General features: G+C 46.4%; 1 protein-coding gene across 11 annotated transcripts in view; it reads left to right on the forward strand.

Moving 5' to 3' along the window:
* ADORA2A (adenosine A2a receptor) overlaps positions 1-26,701 on the forward strand; it is a 51,441-nt gene that overhangs the window by 17,000 nt on the left and 7,740 nt on the right. For 6 of the 11 annotated variants that reach the window (XM_068910651.1, XM_068910652.1, XM_068910655.1 and 3 more), the window contains one exon: positions 7,187-8,536. In XM_068910651.1, coding sequence (XP_068766752.1) covers positions 7,187-8,141 — 955 coding nt within the window. In that variant the 3' untranslated portion in view covers positions 8,142-8,536. Of the gene's footprint in view, positions 1-7,186; positions 8,537-13,022; positions 13,421-14,322; positions 14,460-17,533; positions 17,697-17,867; positions 18,201-26,701 lie in introns of those variants that run through there. The other 5 variants (XR_011134994.1, XM_068910658.1, XM_068910660.1 and 2 more) reach the window with 5 other exon arrangements.

A 26,701-nucleotide genomic window follows, 5' to 3' on the forward strand; every position in this document is an offset into this window, starting at 1 on the left:
GGGAAGAATGAGGGACTCTGCCCAGCCGTTGTAGGAGCAGGGTTGTGGAGAGAGGGGATGGGTGTCTTCTCTTGGGGGGTCCATTAAATGTGAGAGAGAGGAGAAGCAGCATGCTTTGAAGAACAAGCCTAGGAGGATTTGGTCTAACTTAGGCACTGCCTCTGGAAGCAAAGCATGTATTAGATCAAGGCACAGGTTTGTCCCCACTCCAGCCCAGAAGGTGGTTTTTCTGTGGTCTCTGATCTGTAGTTGAGAGGAAGAAAAGATTTGAATAGTAGAGCTTGAAAGCTGAATGTGACTAGCTGCTACTCTGTGTGCAAACAGGGAGGCTGATGTGGGTCGAGGGGAAGTTTTGCCCCATGCACAGGGCTGCTACTCAGTTCTGTCTTCCAGAAGTACATCGTCAAGATGGGATTTATCTGACTATGGGTGCAGTGTGGCATTGTGTGTTGTGGACTTGGTTTAAATACTTTGTGACAATGCTCCCCTAGTCGTTCCGCAAGCTTTTAAGATGCTGAGGAAGCCCCAGGAGAGGCCAGTGCTGGCAAAGTATAGGAGTCTCCTTCCGTCCTGTCCCATCGTGAGGAGGATGCAGCGAGCTCTCAAGAATGGAGAGACTTGTTTCCTGTTCTGCTGCCTACAAAACGTCACTCTAAAAGTGGAACAAATTTCTGATTCTTGTGCTCTCAAGTTTGAGTTTTTAGACGTTCTCGCTCCTGCTGAGTTTGAATCACTTGTGCTGATCTCTGCGACTCAGTTTTGTCTGTTGTGAATGTTTTGGTCATGCAGCACGTGTTGATTAGCATAAACCTCACATTCAAAAATAGAGAACATTCTTTTCCCTAGAGCTGGGGAGATTACCTTTCCATGTGGACCACTGCAGCATAGTCGTCCATGAAGGCTTGTTTTGGCAAGCCTGTGCTTATGTAACATTACTCTTAATTGTTGGTTTCCAAACCTATAGCCCTAAGTGTTACAACCTCTAATTTTGATGTGGGAGTAACCATTCCATTCCCCTGTAGAAAAAAACCTCTGTCAATGTTAGTACCTCTAAATTGGACGGTCTCTATTTTTCTACAGTTGTACAGATCGGATGTTTTCAGTTTTGTAAAACAATCTAATGATAAATGGTGCAGAGAAACATATGTAGAGTGGCCCTCAGGAGTTTGCCTCTGAAATGATTTTGAAAATGTCTAATGTCTTTAATTCATCACTTATGAGTTAACTCTGAAAACTTCTACTGACAGTTTAAGCATTCACATTGTTAGAGGATGACTTGCAAGGAAAAGGATTTTAAAAATTTGGATTTCTGCCCATTTTTTTGTATCACTGTAGCTATTGTCTTAAGAGTTTAATTTCCTGGAATAAGCCAAAGTAGAGAGTCTTTTAGAAAAATGTGAGCTCACCAGTGTTGGGTATTGTGCCTGTTTCACTATTTTGTTTCTGAAAAAACAAAACACACCCTCTTCCACCCTAGAAACAGCGGAGTCGATTGGACGCAGAAACCCACAGGTAGAACCATGGGTTCTTCCCCCTCCTTGTCCTCCACCGGTTTGTCCTTTTACAGTAGGAGCGAAGAACTTGTGAGCTCTGTTTTCCCTAGAATTTATGGATGAATAAACATAAGATTTATGGTCTCAGACATGCTGAGAAGGTGAAAGCTGATTAGCCAAAGAGAGAAGTGTGATATGATTCAGACTGTTCACCTCCTCATTTTTTTCTTTTAATATCTGGTTGTCTCAAAAATGTATCAAACCATTGGAAGGAAAGTTCCACCACTAAAGATGCAACGTTTTCGCCCATCCTTTAATATCTGGGAAAGCCTCTCCTCTTCGCCTCAGAGGACAAGAAAGGTAACATCTAAGGCATTCCTAACAGTCGTTAGATAAAAGCTCTTAAAAAAAATCAGACTTCCTTCCTGTATCCTAGAGAAACCCAAAAGGGGCTTAAACCTATTTTTTCTTTTTCTTTTTAATGGTTTCATGTCTGATTTGTCCTAAGAGAAGTAACCATCCGTATGGATGGTTGCATTTGTGGAGGTGTATTCCCACACAAATAAATTATAAGTATTAAGGAGGCTGAAGAGTGGGATTTCTGATACTGCTTCTTTTTGAACACCTCAGAACATAATTAGAGTTACCTTTGGAACAATTTTTCTGTGCATACAAGACCTTCCCCCCAAAATTGCAATGAGAAAAGGCACATATAGGTAAAATTTAAAAATACATGAAACTAATTTTTTAATACATTTTGCTTTGGAACGTCTTACGAGTTCTTCCTTTTAAATGATTATAACATCGTGCCAAATTTGATAAACTTTCCAGAAGTTTGCAGGACCTTTTGCTGAATTTTGCCTGGAGTTTTTGGACTGGCAACACATTCTGCCAGGCTTTACTCAATTGTAACACTGAAAGCGTCAATAAAGCATGCCAGAGGAAGTGAGCCCCAGCCATTGTTCGGTCTAGGATTAAAAGCAAACTGTCTCTCTAACATGGCAGGTGTCTGAAATCCTGTGCTCACTGATATAAACCCCCTGGGTGTTCTAAATAAAACTGGCTGGGAGTCTGAGCTCCAGGATGAAGTCATGGGCCAAGAAAAATTGCCACTTTCCAGGCTCTTTGGTGCCAACAAATGCTCTGAGGGCACAGTGCCCAGCCGTGAGTTCTTGTGCATGCGTTTGTGGTAAAAGTATTCCCATGGTGAAGAACAGGTAGCTTGGATGCACTGGAAAGAGGGAAGTTTTTCTTCCTGCAGCCAAACGGAAAAGTTTTCTCAGGTTACCTCTGCCTCCACATGCTGGCTTCAGGTGTTCACCTGCAGAATGAATCCTTGCGCTTGTCATACAGTGCCAGCTACGTTAACTTGCTGAAGTGCAGACCTTTTCTGCTGATGAAAGTTGCTTTGGAGATGACTGACTGTCCAAGCTATTGGGATGCTCTTCTGGGAAAGCATTACTAAGATGCAGCTCCCTGAAGCTTGGAGCATGGGGCCAAATTCATCCATCGGACAGTGATTGAAATTGCAGCTCTGAGTTGGCATTTGGATGACAGGTTGCTTTTTTGCCCAGCCAGGGGAGCTGGACACAACTTACTTCTCTGAGTCTGGGGTCAGAAGAATGGAGGAGCTGCATGAAAACCCTGAACAAAGTATATTTTATTGGCACTTTGAGACATATCTGGGTGGGATTTTTTTCCTGCTTGCCATAAATCTTTTGACCTTATGACAAATATTTTCTACAAGTGCTCACGTTTGTCTCAGGTATGTTATGAGCAGATTCAGCCTAATGTGAAAGGAGAATAATTTGCTTCCTCCTTTGAACAACCATGAGCCTGACTTTGAAAGCAGTGCTAGTTGTCTGTGGCTTCACTGGTCCACGTGGAACCAGCTGCTACCATGATTTCAGTCTGGAAGATGGACGGTCCGTTTAGCACATGGTATGTACAGTGGATATTGCAGCATGGAAAGGAACAGTCCCTGCCCACTGTCATTACTTCTGCCTTTTAGAGATACGTGTCCATCTGTGGGATCCTACCCTACCCTGCCTCCATAGCATAGTCAAGCACTAGTATCTGTTAACCTCTGATAAAAGGGGAGAAAGTTTTTTGACTGAGAATTATGTGAAAGGGTTGTTCAAGTGTTGCATGAGAAGATCTGGGCTTGGTTTTTGGCTCTGCTCCAAGATTTCCTGAATGATTTGGGATTGTCAGTGTCTCTCATTTCCAGATGCATGTAATAGGGATACAATATTCTCTTCCTGTCTTGCCCTCTATGACTGCAGCTCTCTGAGGTGTGGACTGTTGGGAGGATGTGTTCAGTGAACAGTGTTTCATGGTGAGTTGTTAAAAACCGCTGAGCACTGCTGAAATGCAGATGAAAGCCTAGCGCCCTCAACAGAGAGCACATGCTTTCTAGTCAAGGTGGCTGTTCCGTGCTCTGAGCATGGCAGAGCCCTCTGGCCGAGATGTCCAGTGCTGTCAACCAGAGGTGGGTTTGGAAGACAAGCAGCCTGCCTGGTTGGATACTGTGAGGATGAGTTAGATCAGCTACAGATCATGCAGTGTGTGGAAGGTTTTCAGCTTCTACCTGAGGACCCTGTGGTTCTCATACCAGCTCTGCCTTCCACCCAGCTTCATAGCTTACAAATCAGGCTGGTGAGGTATATATATGTACCTATACCTTTTGCAGGACTGTTGCCTTGATGACACAGAGCATAGGCCCGGGATCCAGAGGAGTCACATCCTCAGCCAAACCACTGTGGGCAGCACAGATGAGTTGTGCATTCACTGAGGGCAGCTCTTCTCCCAGGGGCAGGATGCCAATCTGATGGTCGGAAGAGCAGCAAGGCAGGCAGAGTTCCTGGGTCCTGTTGTTATCTGCTCTCAGGATGCTGAAGTAAATTATTTTGGGGAAAACATCCACTTTTTTCTGTGCTGGCAAAACTGGGTTTGGTTTTCTGAAGGAGTTAGGCACTCACGTCCCCTCACCCAACTCCACCTTGCATGTCTCTGTGCTCTGCACTAATGTTCTTTATTTGTGTCTGGGATTTCATGAGTAGAAGTCGTTATGTGCGTAGCAAGTCCAGTATTTCCAGGAAGCGTAAGAACTGCTTATGCACAGGCAATCCAGTGCTGTCTGGACACATCAGACACATTACAAAGTCACCCACCAACTATGCAGAACATATGCTGTAAGTGTGACCAGCTCTTTTCAGCAGGCTGCGTCTCTGGCCTAGGTGCCACCAACTCACAGTAAATGTGATGCTTCCTAGAAGCCCTGAACTTAACCATGTTAGAGCTGTGTAGCGTTGGGTAGCCTTGACTGTAGCTTTGACATGGCTGCTGTGAGTCTTGAAATATGCCTAGACAGGTGCACAAAACCGTCAGTGCCAGCCTGGTGAAATCTCTAAGTGGAAAGAAAGACTAAATCCAGGAAAGTCCATTTGGACAGGAACCCTACCTCAGCCAAGTCAGCCAGTGTCTCGTGTGGGTCCTAGAAATGAAGCTCTCCCGAGTGAATGGACAATTCTGAATGGGTGCCTGGTGAACGTGAATGTAATGCCATGCATGATATCACAAGATGCGGTGAATTTTTACCCTTAACCCTTGGCGATCTTGAGCAAGGCATTATGGAAATGCGCACACCAATAGGTTGGTAATTACCTCTGCCAGCAAAATACACTGCAGTGGGAAAGCAGGAGACTGCTTGGGTTCAGTGCTGTTCCAAAGCCTTGTAAAGTTCTGTTGCATGGGAATCCCCAGAGGGTAAGAGGGAGGGAGAAGTGGGGGGTGTTTGCCCAGAGCAGTAATGAATATATTTTTAGCGGAAGGGAAGGGACATCTCTAGTCGTGGGATAACAGCTGTACAATTTCAAAATTCCTCTGACAAAGATGTAGCCCGGTTCCAGGGCTGCGGGGTTTTTTTTCAAGCTTCAAGTGCCTTCGGCCACTCTCTTGCTCCCTCAGTATACTTTTCAAAGTGCAGATGCTGTTTTGTTGTGTTGATGAGATCTGAATGTAAGCAGCTCCCCTTCTACCCTTCACACAGTGCCCTCAGCCTAGCCCCCCTCCCCCCGGGCTTTCAGCAGGATCCATCACTTGCTGGAGAAACCTTTTTATCTCCCAGGACCAGCTGAAACCCTCCCTCAGTTTGCAGAAAGAGGTTTTCAGTGTATTTTGGGTGCTGGGAACTGTGTGGGTGACTCCCTCCTTTCTGATTTTGCAATGCAGTTCAGGAGGGGAGACTCAAGCCTGCCAGTTCTTGTGTAGAGCCAGGTTCCTTCCAAGGCCCATCAGCTGGGATTTAAAGCATGTGCAGGATCTCCATTCTGTTCTGTGCCTGGAGAAAGCAGCATTTCTCCTCCCCTATCTTAAACTTGCATTAGGATAGGAGCAGAAGACTGTGGGATAACTACTTCATTGAGAGGGAGAAATTTCTATGGCTTGTGGGATTTTTTTTTTTTTTTGTAATGTTTGCTGAAAGAATTCAAGGTGTGGACAAAGGGAGGAGGAACACCGGGTAAACGCTGGGAGCCCTAAGCTGCCGTTGTCTGATCAGACACACGGGGTCAAGTACAGTGTGGGACCCACGCTGGACAATGTGGGAATATAGCCATCTATTTTCCATGCTAAGTGTTACCAAGGAAAGGAAATTGCATTGAAATGTTAAACTGCTGCCCTGATTTACATTTTCTGAAAGTAGAACTGGTGGAGTCAGCTCAGGACTTGCAGTAACCTGTGAGGCCTTGGGAACTAGCTGATATTTCAAACAAACAAAGGTCCTTGGCTGCACTGTCAGGTTTTTACCATGTTGCTTATTGTCTCTTTCAAAATATTTGGGAGGATTTATTACTAGGAGCACTAGTTTGAGCTGGGCATACCACTACCTTCACCACCGAGGTCTCCTTTTGTGTGTGCAGTGCAGCCCATAGCATACCTGTAGTCAGAGCTCTGTCCTCAGCTTAAACGCTCCTTCCTGAGAAAGACACTGGGTCAGCTTTGCTGAGCTGGGCTGGTGAGCTTTACTGGTCAAAGGAAGCTTGGTGGTACTGGACTTCTTGAAAGTGCTGTTGTGGAGCAGTGTGCGGTGCTGTGTGAAGAAATGCCAGCCTGGCCTCTGCGATAGACTTTCCCTGGAGCCCACCCGAACTCGGACGCTGGGCTGATGGCACTTTTATCTCCGAGTTCTTTGGTACTGCTTAGCTTACAGTTTTATTGTGAGACAGACCTAGCAATGCTGTGCTGCAGGGCTGCTGGATTGGCAGAATGGAGGAGCTACCTCTGCCTTCGACACCAAAGCTATGTTGTGAGTGTTGTTTTGGGGTGTTCTTATCCACTGCCCAGGATCAGAGCAGGCTGTCAGTTATCCAGGATTCATGCATATGAGCAAGTGGGAAGATGGAGGAAAGGAACGAAGATGAAAACTGTATTCATTTACCTGCTTTTCTGTCATCTGCACATCACCCAAGGAAGAAGGGAGGGAAGTAGGTGGCATGCAACATCACCATCGAGTCCTTGCTGTGCTCGGCTGGGCTGGGCGAGTTCTGCACAGCTGTTCAAAGGCCCATATGAAGAAGGAGGCTGCTTTGCTCTCTTCTGCCTTCTGGGAGGTTGGGCCTTTGGGAAGTTGCTTGGGTGTCAGGGGCTCATTCAGTGATACTGTTATAATTCCAGTCTCCTCTGCTTTATAGGTACAATGGCTTGGTGACTGGCTCTCGAGCCAAAGGTATCATTGCCATCTGCTGGGTATTATCTTTCATCATCGGCCTGACGCCAATGCTTGGGTGGCACAAACGCTCGCAGATTGAAGAGGAGGGTACCAATAAGTCCTCTCCCATCAACTGCAGCAACAGTATGGTGGCATGTCTCTTTGAGGCTGTGGTCACCATGGAGTACATGGTTTACTACAACTTCTTTGCCTGTGTGTTGTTGCCTCTCCTCCTTATGTTTGGTATCTACTTGAAAATCTTCATGGCAGCCCGGCGACAGCTCAAGCAGATGGAGAACAAGATGGTACATGGGGAACGCTCACGCTCCACTTTGCAGAAGGAAGTTCATGCAGCCAAGTCTTTAGCCATAATTGTTGGGTTGTTTGCAGTCTGCTGGCTTCCACTACATATTATTAACTGTTTCACCCTTTTTTGCCCAGACTGTGCCCGTGCTCCCCTCTGGCTGATGTATCTGGCCATTATCCTGTCTCATGCCAACTCGGTTGTAAATCCTCTGATTTATGCCTACCGGATCAGGGAGTTCCGTCACACCTTCCGTAAGATCATCAGCCAGCATATCCTGGGCCGGAAGGAGCAGTTCAAGGCAGGAACAGCCAGCTCTAGGACTTCCACACACGGTGGGGATGGGGAGAACGCCAGCATACGAATCGGTGAGTATGCATTAGAAGTATACACCAATGGAGAGATCCACAGGGATCCTGAAAAGCAGGACTTGAACAAATGCAAAGCAGGCTTGGAATGGCACCAGAATGGAAATGCTCTGGACATGGAGACAAATGGGCATCTCCCACATTCCTGCAAAAATGGGATTCTCTCAGATGCATGTGTGAACAGGGAGCTTCATAGTGAAGAGCTAATTGATGCCCATGTCTCGGATCTAGAAAGCGCAGCCTTTGCAGCAGCTGATGTTTCCTGATGACTCTTTCAAAGTCTTCCTGGTAGAATTATTTTTTTTTCCATTGGTGGCCTCTGCTGTGGCAGAAAGGGAGGTTGAGGGGGTCGAGGGGAGAGGTTTGTGTTAAGATTGCTGCAGAGAAAGGTGTCCCTACCCAGGACTGTTGGGAAGATCTTAAATACTAGACTGGAGAAAAGCCAAGAGACCATTGAAATGGACTAAAGGAGGAAGGGACACATTACCCATCAAAGACCTGTCACCAAGAGCGGTGCCAAGGTCGGAGATGGCATTCCAAGTTCAGCACTGGGAGAACTCTGTTGATGCAGGGCATGTTGTGACATTATGCTGTACTGTGCGTCCATGTTTGTATGTCAGTTTTGCTGTCACTATCAAGAGAAATAAAAGCATGGCTGGAAGTATTCACTTAATTGCAAAGAGCAGCAGGGAGGGGCCTTTTAGTACTTTGGCCCTGCAACACACTGAAGGGGGATAGCAGCATCTGTTGGTCAGAAAGGATGCCAACAGCTTCTCAGAGAAGGAAGGAATTTACCTGATGGGAACTTTGAATACCTTCAACCATGGCATTTTGGTTTTGGTTCATGTTTTTAAACTTATACTGTAACAGGTTCCTGAGATGTTTTTTCCTGTCTTGATTAGATTACTTGATGTGAAGTTATAAAAGGTGGGCAAGAACTCTTATCCATTCCCTGACTGCTCAGTGTTCCAGAGGCACAAGACAAATATAACCTCGTAGCCCTCCACTTTGTCTAGCAAATAATGAAAACGGAGACTCAAGTATGGTGTTCCCTTAGCCGAAAGGCTGTTAGCAGGGCTTGGTGCTGCAGGTTGTAGAGGAGCAGGCCAGGTTCTGGTCTGTTCCCAGAGGTGATCCGGCAATGCCCTGAGGTGTTGTGGAGACCCCGCGGGTGTACGGATTGTCTGCAAGCTGATGGGCACTGACTGGGGTCTGCTTTTTTCCTCTCTCTCTGTCTTGTCCTTCTGTGCACCTAGAATGGTGATTCTTTCCATGGCCCTAAGTGTGTGTGAGAAGTGGTCGTCTTCCTCGTTTTAGTCATTTTCATCCTCACCCAAAAAGTTGTGGTTTTTCTTTTTTCTTTTTTTCTCAAGGGGTGGGGAGAACGCACACACATACCCAACACTTAGTTTTGGAATTTCAATGAGCTGTTTGATGAACACCTTTTCTCTGTGATTCCAGCTGATTCCTGATGTGCTTTACTGTGGAGCCCCATGTGTCCCTGCAGTGTAGAGACCTTCTGATGTCCAACAGAGCTGGGTTGGTGTCTGGTTAGAAGATGCTCCTACTCTGGGGAGCTGGAAGGCATCAGTGCTAGTGGCAATCTACTTAGAAACCACATTAGTCTGTCCGTGTAAGAGAAATCTTTGCAAATCTGTGCTGCAGTAAGGGCATGCACTGATGTGGTTTGTTGTAGAGAAGTTTTACAGCAGTTTGAATGATAATTGGCTCTATCATTTATGAAGTCTGGTAGCTTAAGGGCAGCAGAAAGGTAGAATACAAGCTGGTGTGGCTAAAGACTGTTGGGTCTTTGTTTTCTAGACAAATATTCCAGTATCATGTCCAACATCACCACCCTTCTGGGACTGGAGACAGGCAGTAATGATCCTACGGGAAAACTCAAAGTCAGGTAGTTCCAGAGATCTGGAGATTCTTCCTTAGCTTAACAAATCAGAGGTATCAGCCCTTAGCCCTTAGTCCTCCTGGCATCTGTCCACTGAACATTTCAGAACTCAAATCAGAGTCATTTTCAGAAAGGAGAGGGGAACTGGGTTTTAATATTTCAGGAACAGCAGAAGATGAGGTTTGCGTGTTCTCATTTAACGTTTATTTTAAGTTTTGCGAACTATTAAAATGAAAAGAATTTTATTTTTGCCAGTCTCCCTGGATGAAGGTGGGAAGTGGTTTATAACTGCTGAACATATTTAAATATGAAACAGCCCCAGGCTAGCACAGAGCTTATTTTGAGATGGATAAAAAGATGTCGTCACCACCACAATCTTTAGCAAAAAGACAGGCAAGAACGTAAGAACGTAGAACAATAGACTTCACAGTTTAATTGAATTGCTGTTTTCTTGGCATGAATCTTCCACATAGTCTAACGTCAGAGGAGTGGATTAGCGCTCCAGCACCATTCACACACACTAAGCCGTTTCCCCGTAACTGACGTCATAGGTTGTTCCTTTGTAGGGTGACTTGGGATTTTGTTGCTCTTGATCTTTCTTGATGGAATATTTCTGTAGGTTGTTTGAGGGTTCTCTCCTCTGGCCTCCTGTAACAGCAGCAGAATTCAGTCAGGAAAACAGGGGTCTGATCTCATCGGGCCTCAGTTGGGAGCTGAAAAATTTCTAAGAATAACACAAGATTACATCCGGTATTCATGTCAGTAACAATTAGGACCACAAAGAAGCAGAGCAGGGGAAGGAAGTGCGGGAAGATACCAGCATCGCTCATGTACTGGAACATGCACAAGTGCAGAAGTGTCTCTTACTGAGCTTTAGTTGCCATTGTAAAAGGATGTTTTATGTTATGTTGCATCAGACTTTCAACAGCAGATATGGGTTGGTTGCTTTTTATTGTTTTCTGAGCTGCTTCACGCTCGTTTGTGGCAGCATCTTGCTTGGTTGCTACAAGAATAGAATTGATCCATGTTGATGTGACAAACTTGGGATAATCCCTCTGGAAAACTTTTCTACCCAGCTGGATTGCCATACAAGATTACTGAGTTCCCAGATATCTTGAAAATAGTTTTTCTGTGGCTGTTTGAAGTGCCCCCAAGTCTGTCCGATCCCTTTCAATATTAGTGATCCAGATTCAAAATGAAAAGGATGTGTGAAGGGCCCATTGGATGTGTGTAGGAGAGTGTGTAGCGGGTGTAAGTTGTTTTATATGGAATTAGAAGTCTGTAGTCACAGGAAGGAAGGGATGGCCAACTGCACTGCATGCTGCATGCCTTCTGGCAAACATATATCTGAGATGGACCTTCAGAAAGTGTTTCCAATGCGATTGTTGGAGGGGGAGCATGAGCTTTTTGGGCAGAATTTTGGGCTTCTTATTTTCTATTTTCTAGGGATCATGATTTCGAGACTTCATTCCTTTTTTGAAAAAGAAGCTTTAGGGTCCCCTGAATGAAGCGTGTGCTTCCCTTCTCCTTCTGTTAGTGCTCTCCAATCTCGAGAAAAATACCTGTCTTCCAAACTACATAGGACAGGGATCATTAAAAAAGTGAAAACTAAATAATTTTTCCTAACCTCCCCAGTCGTATCCCAGTTTTTCTTCCAGCTGGAGAATGTTTAGTTGATGAAATATAGCTGTTTTGGATGAACAAAGATGCTACCAAGACAAAGGTAAAAATGAGGTGACCATCAGGAGAGGCTGGACAAGAGCTCCTTGGGAATCGAGGTACAATGGGTCCAGAGAGTAAGAGCTGGGGAAGAAGAGACTAATTTCATTGAACTGAAATGTCTTACTAAAAATGGTTCGAGACCTGCAGAGAGATGTGGTACCTCATTTTGAGTGAGGGAATCCCAGGAATTTCACCATTCCCTGGAGACTCTTATGCTCCAGGATTGGCTTGCTTTATTAGGGTTTTGGAGAAAGTAAAGTTCGGCTCAGTTGCCATGATTAATTTTATCAAGTGTTCTTCTTAGGGCCCTCCCCTCAATAGGGCAGTGCTCTTTGTATGTGCAAATAAGTGCACTTCAGCTTTGTCCTGCAGAGTTTCTTTTAGATCAACGGTATTTCAAAGCTGTGTGCAAGACTGAACTGTAGCTCTTGCTCGGAGCTAAGTGAGAGGAGAAAGAGCTGTAGTAAGGCTGACCTTGGTTTGACAGAGGATGCTAGCAGATTGACACAGTGGGACAGTTGGGGTTACTGTAGACAGAAAGGGTTTGCCACTAATTCCAGTTGGTGATAGCAAACTTACGGTGCAGATGGACTTGGGAGTTATATGGGCTAGTTTGAATCTTTGATCATTCTTTGAAAAGAGGCTCTAGGGGATGCTGGAGGATGTAAGTAAGTCTCTGAGGGGTGGGAGCAGGCTGGAGTGCTAGGGGTAGATGGCAAATTTCAGCAGGGAAGGAGGATTTGTAGAGTAGGTGTTTGGGAGGATTTTACGGGAGCAGGAACGTGCTGGAGAGGTTTTGGGATTGCACAGATGGTCTTGGGCGAGTGTGGCTGGCATGAGACTGAAGTGTGACTTGCTGAGCGAGGACTCTGGAAGAGATGTACATGGAGTGTCGTGGCTTTTCTAGGGTCACTGCCTAGAGGAAACCTTGCCCTGGTGTGTGCAGAAAGTTGGCTTCTTGTGGCCTGTATGTGACTGAGAAAGAGAGGATTCCTCTCAATTATCTCCTTGCCAGGTGCTTTGTCTTATTTCATGAGCGTATCCAGGTGTAGCAAAAGCCCTACTGCTTCATGACCATGAGTCATCTCTAAAAAATAAACCAATCCAGCCATGTTTTGAGGGAAGGATGAACTTGCTGTGATAGTGCTGTGATGGATTAAAACTGGAGACTCTAGTGGTGTTTTGTTAAGTTTAGTTGCCTAATAGTCAGCGCTCTCCTTCCTTTTGTTTTGGGCGTCAAACTACACTGAGTCAGACCAGAGAGCTTTTTCTAGCCCTGAACTTTTGGCCTTCTTTACAGTAAAACACATCAAGAATAACGAAAATCACCACAGTTCCTCATTTGTGTGAGAAGTGAACTGAACCAGACAGGCCGAGAATCCCCAAGCGGGGGCCACATCTGTTCTGTGTAATTCCCTAGCTTTTTTGTTTTCTGGGACTGCTCACACAAGGATGTGTTGAAATCAAGACTTGAACCTGTTGATCTGAGAACGTCTTTTGCTTTCTCCCCTCCCTGTCTAAGGAGCTGGTGTTCCTGCCCTCTGCTCTGTGGAGTGGTTGTCTCTCAGCCGACTGTGAGCCAAGACACTACGAACACCCTGCTGCACATGCTGTCACTATGAAACACTTACTCTTTTAATTTAAATGTTTTATGAAAATAGTTGTTGTTTCCTTCTGTCAGTTACCAGTGGGAGGGGAGGGAAGGGAAGGGGGTGGGACAATCTGTGCATGCAAATGTATTTAAAGTGCGTTGACCAAAGTTTTTTGTTTTTTTGTTTTTTTGTTTTTTTTTGAATCTGTGAAGTTTTCATAGCTGTGAAGTCATCAGACTGCTGGGCAGTGAGGAGCCGCTGGTGCTGCTGAGTCTGTCTTGGTTACATTTCTTAATAAGCATTAAAATAATAAAATATATTTATAAAAGAGAGTGTGAGTGCCTTTGTCCCAGGGCTGGAAGATCTAGCTGGCCGGCCATTTTTTGTGCAAGTGTTTTATTATTATTTTATTAGCTTTTTCCATAGGCTAATCTTTCCGGAGAGCTCTGTTCCTGGCACTGCCTGTGCTTTCGCTGAGGATATTAACATGGACTGAGGTGACAGGCCCAGACATGCTAGAAGCCCCCTCACATCTCTGACATCCTGCGATCTGTCATCTTGGCAATAAGAGAAAATAGCGTTAACAGCTGAGCACTGTAATTGCCCAAAGGCCTGCAGCATCAGGAACAGAGTTACACAGCGAGGCCTGGAGGAGATACCTGGACAACTATGCAACCTTGCCGGCTGTGTCAAGCACCCCAGCCCACTGGCTCTCCTTCCACACGGGGGGGAGCCCTGTTGGTGCCCCTCGGCGCTCCCTGTAACACCATCACTATTCCAGCCCTCTGGCCTGGTCTGCCAATGCCCCTCAGCCTCAGCAACCCCAGCCTGAGGTCAGCCACGTTTGTTTGGAAATGGAGGCAGTGAATCAAGATGCTGTTGTGGTGCTTCTCGGGCCAATTCTGAGCAGTGCCGGCAGCATGCAGCTGGAAACGTTTCCAGCTGGCAGCTACTAAATGTGTGTGTGGGGAGGTTAGCGCAAGCCTGTTTAATCCAGGAGCATTTTGAATTGGGAAGGGATGAAGTGAAAGTTCTCCAGATAACCCTCAGCTTCTGGCCGTTCCCTCTCCAGTGCACTTTGCACAGGGCTGGAGGCCCCAGTTGGTGGCGAGGCGGCTGGCACCCTGGTGCTCTGTGGCCAGCTGTGCCTGAGCTGTTCAACCAACTGTGTAATTGAAAAGCTTTTTATTTTTCCCTCCTTTCACAAACACTGTGCGTTTTGTTCCGCAGCATCAAAGGCCAGGAGCTGGGGGAACAATGGGAGTCTGCAGGAGTACTCCGGAACAATGGCCCTGCCTGGCCCCAGGAAGAAAGCCCAGTCCTGGAAAGAACAAAGAGCGCTCCCAGTTTAACAACACAATTGGCCTGATCTGGAAATCTCACCTCAAGAGATCCACACCTTAGCTTAGTCATCCAGAGAAACCAGACTTTGCAGGGCTTTTGCTGTAGACTGAGATCTGCCTGAGGATACTATAGCTCAATAGTGTAATATTTACTGTCGTGCTGGGGAACTGGTGGTATTTCTGCATGGTGAAGAAGGATGGCACAGTGGAGGATGGCTTTCTTCCTGCTAAGGGGTGACTAGCGTTAATGGCTAAAAAGCTTTTCACAGCATTTAAAGCAGCAGGATCTTCCTCCCCTTCCTTTTGTGCCCAAATAGGGACCCCTGTGGTATCCTGTAGTGCTCTTAACCATCTTAGCCTTCTCAAGGAGAAGTTTGGGGGAACTGAAAGGTCTGAGTTTCTTTTGAGGCACTTTGGACCTCAGGGCATACTTTCACAGGACAGAGGGAGGGAGAGAAACTCCTGTCAGCTCTGAGTGATCCTGGGAGGAATCCACCTCTCTAGTCCTTCAGGTAAACGCCTCTGAAGTTAGATGATGTGACTCACTGCCATTTGGAGTCTGGATGTGGACTGTAAGTGGACCTGTATTTCTCCCTGCCCTCCCAGTCTCCTCTTCAGTGCTGTTCTGAGAGCAAAGGGGACAGGTCTATGCAGTGGAGATGCTGCCTCAGAAATGACCCAGTGGATGGGACTGTCAGAAGATCTTTTGCTGCAGGGTGCACTGCTCTTACAAGCACTATCATTTCTCTGCTGTGTGAGCAGATCTAGTCGCTACTCAGATCATGCAGATTAACAGGTAAGTACTCCTCAGATCTCAGAAAATCGGAAATTCATTTCAGGAAGCGGAGTTCTTGCAATGCATCGCAGAAAATGATCTAAGCCAAGTTTGGGGCTGACAATAGCATGATTTTTCAGCGAATGAAAGGCAAGGAATAAAAGCAGAACTCTCAGTCTGCACAGGCAGAATGAACTGTGTAAAGATGAGGTTATTTGAGGTGCAAATCTGTACTGTGTGGTCTGAGCAGGTTGCGCTAAACTCCAAAGCTAGTACTGTGGCCCTTGAAAGCGTGCAAACTGCAATCCAGACAGGTGACTGCAACTTGTACAGAGCCCTGTGTGGGCTTTAAACCTGACAGCTTGGACGCTGACAGCGCTGGAGCTGCGGTCGCTCAGGCTTTGGTTGCCAAGGATTTACCTAGAGGCCTAGGCAGCTCTACTTTTTTTGCCTTACCTAAGGCAAGGAGAGTAGGTCACAGTTCAGAATGACAGTGAAGAAAACCTGTGTGCATGGGGTATCTTGCTGCCTCAGCTGTCAGTGAGGGCAGGGGGATATCTTTGAGCTGGTATTAGTTCAGGATGTCTCTTCTAAAAGGGGGTTAGGCATATCTCTGTTGAATACTTTATTTTGCTGGAGAACCTGTAGTTGTGGCATTTGGCATTATCTGGACTGTGAACGTCTTGTGTGGCCGTACTTTGGGGTTTCAAGGGGTGCAAGGGTACTATGCCCTGTGGTGATTGTATCCAGGAGCAAAAACACAAGCTCCTAATAAAGAGAGAATTGAGCAGCCTGGATCAGTTTTACAAAGAATGCAAAACAAGGCTGGGCCATCTCAGGGTAAGCTGCACTCATGGTGCCTCTTGAACCCATGTCCTGTTATTGTTGGTGTGGAACGTGAGGGTCTGGGCCAATGAAAATAAGGAAGGCGGCTTGACAGACACAGATTTTATCTTTTGAGATTCGTCATGACCTTTCTAGTATATAATAAATAAAGTTGACTTAGGAATTGGCAAGTGCCCTATAACATGCAGTCCTAGTGTCGGGACTCAGCAGAATGTTCTGCTTAGCAATGCACTCCATTAGCTTTGTTTGCCAAGTTCCTATTTTGGAGGTGTGCTGAAGGGCTGAGCAGTGGCAGATGCTAAAGCCTTCTGTAGGGCAGGTGCACTGGACCTGGTGTCTCTGACCCTGCTGATCCAGGCTGGAGGAAGGTCACTTTGAATCCATGCTGATACAACCTTTTGCAGCTGCGCCATAAAAAGAAAAGAAAGCTCTTACAGACTGATAATGTTGTTTGCAATTGTGGGACTCCTGGGGCAGGGAGGACTTCCATTCTTTCATATTACTGCATTACCCTTCAAGCATTTAAGTCAACGTTGAGCAGTATTGCTTCCTGCATTAATGTCTTTCAAGCAGCCCTCCCATGCACAGCGGATCCTGTGATATGAAACAACTCCATCATCCAAAGGATGTGGCCAATTTTGCAGGTGACAGGAATGCTCACTCTGACACTTGCCTGCTGCTGGATGAATCCTTGCCACACCATCTCTTCTGTTAACCAACACTGAGAGCAATCGCACTCTAGTTTTCTGAGCTAGCTGTGGTGGCAGGAGCTGTGATAAACAGTGCTCCTTTGGAGACAACTGGGAATCATGTGCTACTAAACTGAAGCCATTCTGTGATGGTAACATATCAGATTACAAAATTATTCTGCAGAGCCAAAACACACCGGGATGAGGAGGGCTGGTGTTGAATGTCTAGCCCAGAGAGACCACAGGAGGAGAGCTGCAGTTAATTCACAAAGATTATGGCTGATTTAAAGCTTTGTGAGGGGAGCACCCAGCACCAGGCTGCTGGGCCACATGTGCACTCAGCACCTTAAAGTAAAGGACAACTGGTTGCCAAGTTTCTAGGTATCTGCCATCTGGGAGTCATCCAGTATTCCAAGTGTTTCCTGCCTTTCTTTATATTCAGGCCAAAAGCACTAACAGAATGGGGTGGAGACAAAAAATCTCAGACCCTCCTCAAGATCAACCTCTAATTCCAAAAGGATCAAAATGCTAAAGGTTGCATTAGAAAAACAGAAAGAGTCTTCTCTCCCACCATTGGTAACTCAATGCCATAACCAAAGCTGAGAGTCAGCTGTTTGTTCTACAGCTGCGTCCTTTCTGAATTCATGAGAAATAGCATTTTGATTTCCTTCCAGAGGAAATATACAGTAATATCCTTAACTTCCACTGAGGCCTTCCAGTCTGCAGAACTAACCCATGTAACATCCATCTGCAAATAAATTAAACCTCAGATCCTCTGTTCCTTATAGATGGAGCCAACCCTTGGCAATCAAGGCTTTTAATCAGAAATCTTTACTGCTTGCTGGCTCTGACCACCTGCTTCCCGTGCAAGTTTCCACCTGTCCGAAGTTCTACATTTGCAAGTGATCCCATACACCACCTTTCCGAGGATATGAGAGACTAAGCAGCACGGTATGTTTTTTCTGAGATGCTGGGGCTGTCCGTCTCTTCCAGTGTTTCAGCACTACCTGGTCTTTTAAAAGAACTGTAGCAACAACATTCCTGTAAATTTTCACTGTGTGGCTCGCGGGAGGGATGTGCTCTCTGCATGCTAATACCAGTCTCTGTTTGATTCCCTCCCAGGAGGATCTTTCCATCAGCGTTTGTTCTGGAAGCACTGTGCTGGGCACGCAGTCCTCCCAGCGAGAGTGTAACGCTCTCTTCCCATCGCACACGAGGCTGTGTGCTGGGGGCAGGATGTCAGTGACATGGATGACACTGAATGCTGATGCCTGTGCGTGAATCAGGTCTTGGAAAAGGCTGCGCTCTATGTGTTTGCGTTGGTGCACGTAGCGATGTATTTGGTGTTTTCCAGGTGGCTGTGTTCTCTCTATGCCGGACATATCTCAATGCTGTAAAACACGCGCCCCTGTTCTGCTTCCTAAAAGAGGGGTATCTGCTGCTGTCAGCTTCCAGGTAAGATGCACAGGAACCTGCTCTCCCAGTGGCCTTTGGCCTCTCCTAGTAGTCAGGCATCCTAAGGAAGCTAGAAGTGACCAAAGGCTATTTTTTTGCTAAGCTTTGGTCAGTGCTGCAGATGGAAAAGTAATGGCAGTTTTCCAGCAGGTGAGACCCTCTAGGCTAGCTAGCTAGACAAGAAAAATAAACACAGGAAATAGCATCCATGCAATAAGATAACAGAGAAACGAGAAGCTGGGAGAGCTTTCTGCTCTGTGTGTGTGGTGGGTGGGAAGGTTACAGAGAACTTCGAGCTCTCTGTAATAGGAGCAAGCAGCTGTCAAGCCTTAACATGAAGGACAGTGTTACTGCCTGGAGAGAGGGGAAGGGAGAGAAAAGGCTTCTGCCTTGGCCAGACAGAGTAGCAGTTCCTCTCTAGGGTACAGGGTCTGTGGAATGAAGATCTCAGGTCTAGGTGCAGGGTTAGTTAGTGCCTTCCTCAAGGCAGAGACTCCTTGATTAGCTCCGCTCCACGTGGACCTGACTTCTGTCTCAAAAGCAGTTTTAAGGCCCCTTTGTGAGTGGAAACTCTCTGCTCTTTCTCACTTGTGAAACCCATTCCCTGAACTCCTGTTGGCATCTGCTTTGTGTCCTCTCCCCCCAGATCCAGATCCTGTCGGCTTATCAGAGCCTCCACGTTGCTCAGACTTTATCCTTGACAGTAGAGCTGGGTATTCTGGTGGCGAGGCCTTTGCTAGCTCCACCCCCACGCTCGGCAAGGAGGTGGAGAAGCCACCTGTGCTGCCAAAAATAGCCTCTGCCTGGGCAATCCAAACCAAATGGTGTTGATAGCGGTGGGGGGTTCCCATGCCCCATAAAGAGACTTTTGTTGGAAGGATCTAAGCTGAGCTCCAGGCCTTGCCAGCTGTGGAGAGGAGCAGATGGATCTGCAATATAAAAATAGACAGAAGCAGACATGTTCTGTCCCTTGTCTTCACCGGCTCAAAGTACAGTCCCAGAGGTGCCTGGTCAGCTGAGCCAGAGCAGAGAACTGGGTGCTTTGCAGCTGCTAGTCTGCCTGGAGCCGTCAGCTATTGTCAGAGAGAGGAATTTCTCTCTGTTCAGCCCCATTCACCCTACAGCTGCTGTGTGGATGATCCTGTTTGCTCACAGCTGCTGGGAACATGTTACATCCCATTTCCCTGGGGCAACACAAGCAGGAGAGTGGTGCATTTCTGAGACACTGTGTTCCCAAACTCTGCTATAGCTTGCCTAAAGAAGCAGAGGTGTTTGTAGCTGTGTCCTCTGGTTGAGATCTCTGTACAGCACCTAAGGAAGTGCGCTAAAGACACTGGCTGCCAGGATGACTTCAGTGTGTCATGGACACGGTCTTCAGCTATTTCATTAGTACGTTTTGCAGCAGTTGAGACCTCTATGTTGCAGCAGTTGAGACCTCTATGTACAGCAAGTGAAGATCTCACCTTTTCCCAAACCCACCTACAGGGGGAACATTTTGAAATTCGATGACCTTTGCTATTGCTTCAAGTGACTTGGCTGCTTGTTCCAGTGCCTTAAGTCCACAGTCAAGGTCTGTGGTTTAAGCACCCTCCAAGGGCATCTGAGGCTGAGTGAACCTAGTCACCAGTTCCGCAGGATGTGGATGGAAAAGGGATAGCCTTTCTGGATGTCCTCCCTACCCCCCGCCCAGTTCTTCATCCCGGTGCTTTCTATCTAGTCTTAGTAATTTTTAAACCCTAAAATACAATAATTATGGTGCACAAAAGGAATGCGAGGTTGTATCAGTACTTAGCACAGAGCAGGCAGGGTGTGATCCCTCTGCAGTATGCAGGCAGAGCACTGCCAGCCCATCAGTCCTGGATGCGTGTGCTTGCATACAGTCCCCTCTGCCGCTTCTCTCTTGGCATACCCACTCCATCCCCTTCTGCTAACTGAATAAGGATCACATAGATGTTTCCTAAATGGGCTTTCATAATGCTCTAATTTGATACGTTCAAGGGATCTTCCTGTAATGAATGTTCCTGAGGTAACTGAAGATGAAGTTTCATGGATGAGGGGGGAACAGGACAGGATTGCTGGCAGAGATCATAAGAGGAAAAGAAGAAAACTTTTGTTTCCATGAATCCTCAGTTTATTGTGTCTTTTCACAGTCCCTGCCTCCCTAGCTTCTATTTGTGCTGCGTCTTGAAGATGGCTGCACTCTCCATTACCTTCTCGGTTTTTTTTTTTTTTTTAATAATTGTTTCATTTCATCTCATATATCAGTTCTGCTGCTTTCTTGCTTTTGCTTTTCACTTCTTTGCTGGTTTCTTTTCCTGTCCCTTATATCCTCCTGCGTCTTGGAGAGCTGCATCCTGTGGTATGCGAGGCAGAGGCCCTGGGGCTGGCCATATCTCTGCTGGCCATATTTCTAGCTGATCCCCTGCTGCTCCTTTGAGGGGGCCATACAGGAGCAAGAAGGGAAGAGGGAGTAGAGAATAAAGCCATCAGGAAAAAGAAATGAGGTCAGAGACTGAGAGAAATGAGAAGCTGGGTGAAAGAGTGGTTGCAGGCAGACAGGGCCTTTTTGATTAGAAATTTCCAAGGGTCTGCTGAGTGCATGTCTCAAGACAACTGCTCTTTTGGTTGGTTCTGAGCGCCTCTTTGTGCTTGGCACTTCTTAAGTACTGCTGAGGTAGTCTCACTTTTTGACTCAGACCCTTGCCTTTTTCTTTGTACCAAAGGAGTCTTCAATGCAGAAAGTCTGGCATGTTTTGTAGGCGCTGACGCCATGAACCTGAGATATTACTGCTATTGCACCGATACGGTGGAGGGGCCCAGGGGATGGAGGCTGCCAGTAGAGAGGTGGGGGAGGAACTCTAGTTCCTTGCTCGTAATGCTTGTGCTGGAATTGCAGCAGTGGTTCCTACAGTCCTGGGTCTGAACTCTCCCAGCACTCTGCCTACATTCGCTGCCTTGGCAGCCCTGCTTTCCAGTCCATCCCCTCCTCTTTCTGCACTTTATTTTCAGTTTCAGAGAAGTAAAAGCCTTGTAATCTTTGCCTTCTTGCCTTCTTCTTTCTTACCTTTCACCCAAGAATTACACCCTAAAAGATCTGCTCAGCCACCAGCTTTAAAGCACTCGTCAGCTCCTGCTGACAGGTTCCCTGTACCACTGCATCTCGAGCACCCGCTTGGTGCCTTTCTCCTGTGCGTCCCTGAGACTCCCTTTCAGCTGTCCTCTCGGCGCTCCCCTCCAGCTGCTTGTGGACGCAGCTGCGTCTGTCCCATCGGCGCATGCCCGCATCCATCGGCTCTTGTTCCCAAGCATCACCCTGACCATTGGAGTGCTCAGAAGATGGCTTCATCCTAGAGGATTTCCAGGTGCTACCACAAATTAAATCTCCAGTACACTCGCTTTTCATTTACGTATGCAGCTTTCTTTAGCCAAGGGAGGAGGCAGTGCAGTTGCTCAAGTAGAGGGACAGCCTGCAGCCTGACTCATTCTGTGACAGTTTCTCTTTGGGATTATTCTCCTGGATCACAGGGCCCTGTGCTCTCATTTGGTCCTGGAGTCAGGAAAGCAGCAGCCCTGAGCCTTTCCACCTATTTGTAGCGTTTCCTTCTGCTTGCCCGGGGAGCACAAAAGGGCTGTCCAAAGGGTTTGGTTTTTCTGGGCAAGGTCATTGGATTTACAAAGTAGGGGTAACCACTGTGTCTGTATGTTGGGCAGCCTGCTGCACGTGGTGGAGAAAAGATAATTTCTGGAGCCTGGACACTTGGGTTCTTCCTCACAGATCTAGAAAGCCAGGAGTGTCATAACTGCAGACATGCAGACCACCGGTGATGTCCTGGTAAACAAACGAGGAAGCATCTGCCTTGCCTTTCAGCAGCATAAACAGACATTTCACCCCTGACTGTTTTTTCTTTAGCTCCTTAATGTTAGGTTTTTACAAAAATTTTTCGATTGCTAACTTAATAGGAATCAACGTACAGAACGCCTCTCTCTTCTGTAGTGAATTCCATGAGCAGGTCTCTGAGCACTTTACAGAGGAGCTCACCTTCCCACCAGCGTTGAACGGAGGGGAGACCGTCACCGGGCAGAGGTGGAGGGGAATCTTCATCAGCATTATCCAGCAACGCAGCAGAAATGGTGGGACCAAAACTGGAGGCTTGAGTGGCCCAGTCTAGGCCTCCCTCCCCTCTCCACACTACCGGTAAAATTATAGATTTAATCCAAATTCTGGATGAAACGTGTGTTTTGATAGCTGTGTTTCCTGCCTGTACTTCGTGCAGGCTGCTCACAGCCCGCCAGTATAGTGGAGGAAACAACCTTCTAAACACAGCTCGTTTTAACTCTGGATTTGGATATCTCATTAGGAGTAAGAATTCAGCAGCATTTGTGCTACTGCATGTAGTCCTCCCGCCGTTCCTCCTGATCACCACTAAGGATCATTTATTTTTGGTTGGCAGGAGAAGCCAACTCCTACAGGTTTAAGGCTGACGCTTGAGCAGGAGGACAACGAGCAGTGAGAGCTCCCTCTGCTGTCTGTGGGCTTTCAGGCTCCAAACTAACTCCCCCATTAATGCAGTCCATGAGCTGCAAACAAATCAAAAGGAGTAAGTGAAGGAGCGACAATGTCTTCTGAGTTGACAAAACTCCAAGTGAAGGAGCCGATAGTTATCTAATGCACACAAAGCTTTGAAAATGCACAGTCCCACTCAGTCCTAGGTTTAAATGTTTCGCCATGGTGGAGATGACATTGGAAGCCATTCAGCCTATAGATGACATTGTAAAGGACCTATATCAAATACAATTATTTCTATTGCTATGCAGACCCATTGGGTCTTACAGCACACGGGGAGGGGCTCTGCTGCTTTCAGTGACACTATGGCAGCAGGGCGTATGTGGGCCACTGGGCTTGGACCCCAGTGAAACACACAATTGGGAAAGGACTGACGTTGCATTTTTTTGTATTCAGCAGAGGAGAGACTAGACTGGGGCAGAGGCAACTCATGCAAGAGTTTCATCCTGATTAGTAGCACTAGTGCTGTTTCTTCTAGTGGGAGGCCAGATGAAATAAGATCCTGCTCAATTTTGGGTAAAAAGCCCAGGTCTGTAAAGCGGCTTGTTCTTTTGACTTTTTGGGTCATATACTTCAGGCAGGTTTCCCCACTCTTAAATGAGGCAATGATGGAGAATCAGTTGTCTTAGCCAGAATGCTCCTTCCTGCAGTTACACTACTTGGCTCATCATCCAGCCTAAGTGCCTAGGTGAAGTGCTAAGAAGTCAAGTGGGAATGGGGCAATCACAAAGGATTTCTCAAAAGCAACTAAGTAATTTAAGAGTGAAAGTGCCTCTAAATGACTGGATCTGTTTTACTCTGAATTTTGGGCTTATGAAAGTTCCCAGCCCACGTCCTTATTTGTTCTGTGTAGCTTGGAAAATGTTCTGGCTACTTGAACTCGACAATGCCTTGCCAGACTGCTTATGGCAGGGTGGATGGCAATTTTCTCTTTTGCCTGGGGCAGGTCAGAGTGGCCTCTTACTTCACATTTACAAGGCCTCCTTTTGCTTTTGGAGGGTCTTCCCCATTGTTTGCTTTCCATGTTTTTTTTCCCCCTTAGATCTCTCTCTATGAAGAACAGACTTTGGAATTGGGCTCAGGAAGACGTTCTTATGTTTCTCAGCTGTAACATAATCTTTGTTCAGGTACTTCAGCTTTGTGCTCCTGAAGAGTGAGCAACTCTCTGGTCAGGAGCAAGAGAACTTCCTTGCTTTGACTATTCACCGGCCTAGCAGCTCATAAAAATGCAATTTTTGCACAGGCTGCAAAGGCTCAACAAACCCAAGGGCTTATCGTTAAACAGGATAAATCGCCCGAAGATGCCTGCCCTCAGACGGTTTTCAATGCCCCTTTCTCCTCTGTCATGGGTCAGACAGTGAGGTGATATGGAAGAACAGCCCCATAACATGAACAGAAAACATTGTGCTCTAGTTCTCTGGAAAGGCCCGATAATAGCAACTTCAGTGCTTCCTGTCTCTAGTTGGTGCCGAACCATTAGAGAGAGGTTCTCTGCTGGTTAAATTGAGCTCTTTGCCTATAAGAAGGGAAGTGATCTTATTAAATATTTCTTTTGCTGCAAGTTTGGCCCTCACTTTGCTAGCAGCTATACACATTGAACAAACTAAAACCGAATACGGTATAAAAAATTAGGCATAGAAATAAGATGAAGAAGCCCAGAGTAACAGAAACCTTTAAGTTTGATCTGATCATGTGTCTGAGTTCATCTAGACCATATGGTAGCTGTGAGTGCTGAGCAGGCAGTTGAGAGACAAAGCAGTAGTCATTTTGGAGATTTTTTTGGTGGGGAGTATCAAAGTAAGCGAGGACATACTTTTAAGTCAAGCATACATGGGTGAGGGAAGCTGAATCATTGACAAATCAAAGGCAAGAGAAGACTGGGATGAGCAGCTCTAAATTGGGAATGGTTTTATTGCCTGGGACGAGAATATTGTGTCTAATGCGTAAGGAGATGGAAAGGTGAAGAAAGGCCACAGCATACTAATTATTTGCAAATTGCAGTATGTCATCTTTCCCCTCTGCTCAATTTTAGCCATTGCTTGATGCAGGCAGCAATACATGTGCATGCTACATTCATCCATCTTAATGATAGCTGTGTTAAATTGCACAATCATTATGAATAGCATTTACAGGCAACCCTGATTGCTGCTCCCAGCCTCTGTCCACTAATCTGTGGCTCCAGGGACCAGGCTCTAACATTTTGAAACTGTGGTCAATCAGAGTGGTGGTTTTTTGTTTTTTAAGAGACCAAATAATGCTGCTGCTTCTCCCACCTTTGTTCTAGCATTCTGCTAGATTATTTTGTTGGTTTATGGTGCAAGTAAACATTCATCCAGGTCTGGTAATTCAAGATTCAACATGGTTAGAGAATGGCTCTTTGTACCTGTGAAAAGTGAGGAATCCTTCCACTAAGATTTTGCTTCTAGCCTTGGGGAGAGCTTTCTGGACTGAAAACTACAGCTTTGTGTACAGAAAGCTTTCCAGGTTGTTTGGTAGTGGTTTCTAAAGAGAGCTTGCTTACAGTGGAAAATTACAATATGTTAGAAGGAAGCTTTGAAGAGCTGTAATACTTAACATGAAATTAACGTGAAAAGGAAGAACAGAGATAGCATGGACCAGCTGATGTGATACTTAGCCTATCGCATTTTTGTACACTGAACCCAAGGTCTGAATGAATCTCTTAGCTTTTGTGATTCCTCAGGACCAAAGCCTAACCTGATGTTGTTTTGCAGAGCTGAGCAGCCTGTGGTATAACTGTGCCTTCCCTCCTGAAGCCTGAACATCTGGATTTATGGTGACAAAAGCAGCCCAGCAAGGAAGGAAATGAAAAATGGTACCCCTGTGTATTAGCAAAGAGGCTGGGCATGATCTGAGTCACAGCATATTGTGAGAGACATTCTGGCATCCCTTAACAACTGTCCCATCCCACAAAAACAGCAGCACTGCTGTTCTGCTCTGCTGAGAGCGGCTGCTCACAGTGGCTGCTTCTCACCATAAGCATCTATAAAAGCCCCTCTGCCACCATCCCTAAATGAGGATTCGCCAGCCCCTCCCAGTGGGAACTACTGGTATTAACCTCTACCACTCTGCCCTACTATTAGCTTATTCTTACGTTTCTGTGTTTGTGCATGTGCTAACTTTCACACATCACTGCCCACCTCTCTGGGAAAAATATACAATCCTTGTGTGACAGGCCCATAAAAAACTATAGCTAGAGGGGATGCAGCAATAGCAGAGGTGACCATCATCTTTTTGGGAAACTTCTGGCCTTTGGTGCCTCTTGAAGGAGCCTTATGGACCTCACTCACATGTCTTCACCTCTGCTTGAAGGACCTGAGAGTGCTCTGCTGAGTTGGGATGGTGGCTGTTTGTGTGAGCATGTGTGTGCTCTTCACTCATTTTTTGATTAACTCAAGAGAAGGAGGCTGTGCTAGAGGGGCTTCCCAGGGCGCAGTCTGGCTTGATGGAGGCAATAGAGAGGTGATTTATTTTATTCAGTGGCTGGAGCTGAGCTGGTGCTGGTTCTCATCCTGCTGGGATGAGAAGAAAATTTATCTGAATGCCAACTGAATGTCAGTGTTTGTGAGTGATGACCTGCTGCCTCCTGCTGTGGAAAAAAGATCTAAAATATGGGTTAGATGGTAGTAAAAAATGGGTATGAAGCCTTTGCAGGCTCCCTTCCCTGCTGGAGGTTGAACCAAGTCAGGCGAGCGCTGAGAGGAAGACCCGTTCTGCAGTGTTGCCTTTGGCCAAATAGTGCCTTTTTTAATACCACTAAAGAAGAAAAAAAGAAAAAAGAAAAGCCCCCTCATGGTGACTGAGCGCTGTGAATAGCCTGTCTGACTAGTTAGAGTTGATTTGACAAGGATCCTCCAGGCTAGCGGTTCATGGGACAACACTGCTCTCCCAGCTCTATTCCTGTGAGTCCATTGTCCTG

This window comes from Struthio camelus, chromosome 17, assembly GCF_040807025.1.
Source record: "Struthio camelus isolate bStrCam1 chromosome 17, bStrCam1.hap1, whole genome shotgun sequence".
Taxonomy (NCBI): Eukaryota; Metazoa; Chordata; class Aves; order Struthioniformes; family Struthionidae; genus Struthio; species Struthio camelus.